General features: G+C 37.4%; 2 protein-coding genes across 2 annotated transcripts; one reads left to right on the top strand and one right to left on the bottom strand.

Moving 5' to 3' along the window:
- Positions 1-833: 833 nt before the first annotated feature.
- On the top strand, positions 834-1641 carry LOC18023516 (protein DMP1). The gene has a single exon (XM_006406197.2). It carries the CDS (start codon positions 855-857, stop codon positions 1464-1466), a length of 612 nt encoding a protein of 203 aa, XP_006406260.1. The 5' UTR covers positions 834-854; the 3' UTR covers positions 1467-1641.
- Positions 1642-1719: 78 nt separating this feature from the next.
- Positions 1720-3479, bottom strand: LOC18023515. The gene is made up of 4 exons (XM_006406196.1): positions 2722-3479; positions 2326-2533; positions 2104-2233; positions 1720-1994 (listed from the first exon to the last, which is right to left on the bottom strand). Exons 1-4 carry the CDS (start codon positions 3477-3479, stop codon positions 1720-1722), a joined length of 1371 nt encoding a protein of 456 aa, XP_006406259.1.
- Between the last annotated feature and the right edge of the window lie 210 nt (positions 3480-3689).

Genomic DNA, 3689 nt, shown 5'->3' with positions numbered 1-3689 from the left:
AATTGTGAGTTTTATTTACTCAAAACGAATAAAAAGTGAACATGCATGACGACTTAGTCGATATGTTGGTTCATGGCCAATTTAAGGTTAAGTTCAATTTACACAAGTAAAATAAATGAGTTGTTGATTCTATCTTGTGTATGTGCTTAGGAGTTTGTTTGATTCATATTTTCAAAAGCAAAAGATATGCAGTTAACTGTTATATTGAAACCAAAATATTGATAAAACAATCCATTTTGACATCTAAACGGTATATTTTGCTTATGCTTACGTTTCTTTTGTGTGATGTATGATAAAAAGAAACAAATAATGTTCTGTTTTTCTATGTAAATTAAAACATGTTGACATCTAAAGCTAAAATGGTCAAACAGAACATTTCAACACACACATACAAAAAGAACAATCAAACTCATTATATGATGGCTTTTTGCAAACCGTGTTCGGTCTAGCTTAAGTTATAACCCCAATAATCTTCCAAGTTTTTCGGACCCAAAAGAATCTTCTATTTAGGATTCAGTCAAGATTACCAAACGTGCTTCAGCCTTAGAAATTCCTTCTCCTTTAGGTCCAAAAATTAAAGACTTTTATCTCTACGTACTTTTCTTAGGGAGGAAATACTAATCAACCATTTCAGCATTATTCCGTCTTCGTGTGTAGACTTAAAAAATAAAACAAACGTAATAATTTGACTTGGTCAAATTCATTACCAGTTTTTTTTTTTCTACGGTGTTAAACCCAACATCTCGGACCGGATCAATGGGTTACCAACTTACCATCCCTAATTCTTCTATAAATACGCAATAAACCAAGAACATACTTTATATTTTATAACATCTAACTCGAAGTTCGAGCCCATGTCCGAAGCATCTTCTTTGCTCATACCAAAAAAAAACTCTCCAGCTTCATCAGAATCAATGGCAAACAACAAATCCCTCACAGGCCTCGAGAGTCTTATAAAACTTCTCCCAACAGGAACACTCTTCATCTACCTTTTGCTCAACCCTGTCCTCACAAACGACGGTGAATGCTCCACAGTCAACAAGGTCATGTCAAGCATTCTAGTAGCTCTTTGCAGCTTCTCTTGCGTGTTCTCATGCTTCACCGATAGTTTCAAAGGCAAAGCCGGATCAAGAAAGTACGGTATAGTCACCAAGAAGGGTCTTTGGACTTACGCGGATCCAGGATCCGTGGATTTGTCCATGTACAAGCTTAGGATTGCGGATTTTGTTCACGCGGTTTTTGTGGTGGCTGTGTTTGGGACACTTGTGTTGCTTGACGCTAATACCGCGAGCTGCTTTTATCCGAAGTTTAGGGAAACGCAAAAGAGTTTGGTCATGGCTTTGCCCCCAGCCGTGGGCTTTGCCTCAGCCGCTATCTTTGCTTTGTTTCCAAGCAAACGGAACGGTTTAGGGTACGCTCCAACTAGTGAAGAGGAGGAGACCAAGAAGGATTCTCTCCCTGCCTAAGACGTGTTTTCTTCTCTTGTTTCTAGATTGTTGTGATATTTGTCAAGATTTGTTGTAGAATATAACGATTGTATGCTTAAAACATTTATTTAGTTCTTTGTAACCACTGAATATTGTATGATATCTTTATAATATTGTACAATAAAACGTTCTCATATAACCAAGAGTTGCTTAATTTTTTTTTTTTTTTTTTTTTTTTTTGAGTTGCTTAATTGTTGTGTTATATATGTATAAAAAGTTCTATAGCCAAATTTTATAAAGACATCAGATTTCCTAATTTACATGAATCTTCCGATATCAAATTAGCTTTTATCCGGATGATCTTCTGCTTTGCTTTCTTGCGTGAATGTTTGAAGCTACCTCGAGATCGGTCTTTGGTTATAGCTAAATCAACTTTGACTATATGGTGATCAGAAGTACCTTTGGAAGAAACAACTGAATAGGAGCCTGGAACAAATTCGTAAGGTGACTCTGGTGATGCCAGAATGTAGTCGACCCGTGTCCCATACTTGCATGTCCCTTGTACATCTGCATATCAGATCAAGATTTTACATATTTTACTAGATTCCTTTGATTTGGTATAATAATAATGGAAGAATAAACTTTGGGAGTTAAAGAGTTAACAGAAAAAACTAACTTTGGCCTTTGGCAATAATGACAACAGGCTCACATTCTCCTGCATATTCTTTTGAATCTGAATATCCTTTTCCCTTGAGAGATCTCATCACTTCAACTCTAGGTGTTGGCTTGCCAGAATCCTCGTAATACTATTTTGGTTATATATGAATAAAAACAAACTAAGTTTATGAAAGGTCAAAGATATTATATTACTTTATCTTTGATGCCAAGTGACTTTTACCTTTACGATGTGGTTCCATCTTGCTATGGAATAATCAGAGCCATCAAGAGAATTCAAGCCTCCCAACAAAATGTGGGGAGATTCGTCTCCTCTAGTAATTGCATCGATTTGCTTCATCCGCCATTTCTCATCTAGATGGTCAAGTTGAGTACAATACACGTTTACTTCTCCTGCCCATGGAACCTCTATAGTCACCTTCAACACATTCCTGCACATAAAAACGTTGACCACACACAGAAAAACCTATGTTATAGAACAGAAAACATAAAAATCACATCTTCTATCTTTAGATTTGGGAACTATACTACTACTAGCTATCTCCACAAAATGAACAACTATAAGATATAGTTGGAAAGAGGAAGATCAATGTAAGATAAGCAAAAGACTTCTAATCACCTGAAATCATCTGCATCAGCGATTCTCTGAACTCTCCATTTCTTTACAGGCCATTTTGACAGTATGGCATTGCCATACTCAGGAGCCCAGCTTTCTGCAAACACATAATTCATACCTAAAGCGGAAGCCAAATCCGATAACGGCTTCATAAGTTTCTCTTCCTCTGCTTTCACGTCTTGCAGAGCCAAGATGTCTGCATCCAACTCTCCTAGCAACTCAGCTATGCTTCTTCCGCTGCTGTATCCATTAAAGCTTTCTTGGTCCCACCAACAAGAAGGAAGACACACAGGAGATCTCATGGAGATACTTCCTCTGTTTTCCTTTCCGTCTTGCTCGACCATGCTAAGAAAGCTGTAGCTCTGTGCTAAAGAAATCTCATTGTCAGGGAGATTAATGCAGACCTTTGGTTTCTTGGCTGCAGAACAATGTAACGGAGACTGCTTCAGAATCCCTCTTGGAGAAGGACTTGTGATGTTGTCGCTATCTATATGACCAAGAAAAGTTGTTTCCTCCATGTTTTGCACGACGGGCGCAAGTGAAAACATAGCCACGTTAAAAGTTGCAACCCGAATATGTTTTCTGGAGTTTGTGCTCAGATGGATAGAAGAAATTTCAGTTTCCGGGCTCTTCTTTCTTCGAGCTCTCCATCTTGCTTTCCTCAACCTCCTAATGATAACTCTGGCCCTCACTCGTTTCCTGATGACCCATCGGAGCCTTGAAAAAAGACAACAGAGCTTCCTTCTAAACACACACAGCATGTAACCTCTCTGTTTTTACTGCTTCAAAGAAAAAAATAGCTACAAAAGATCAAGACTTTTAGAATTTTTTTAACAAAAAATACAAACTTTTCATGAGACAAAATGAGACTATAAGATCAGATAAATGAAGAGATGAGATTTTAAAAGTATTTATGAAGAGAAGACATGAGCTCAACTGCTCCAAATTTGGTGGAGAAAATGATGATTCAC

Source organism: Eutrema salsugineum, unplaced genomic scaffold (assembly GCF_000478725.1).
Source record: "Eutrema salsugineum unplaced genomic scaffold, Eutsalg1_0 scaffold_13, whole genome shotgun sequence".
Taxonomy (NCBI): Eukaryota; Viridiplantae; Streptophyta; class Magnoliopsida; order Brassicales; family Brassicaceae; genus Eutrema; species Eutrema salsugineum.
Note: the sequence above shows the minus strand (reverse complement) of the source record. Positions and strands in the feature narration are given on the sequence as shown.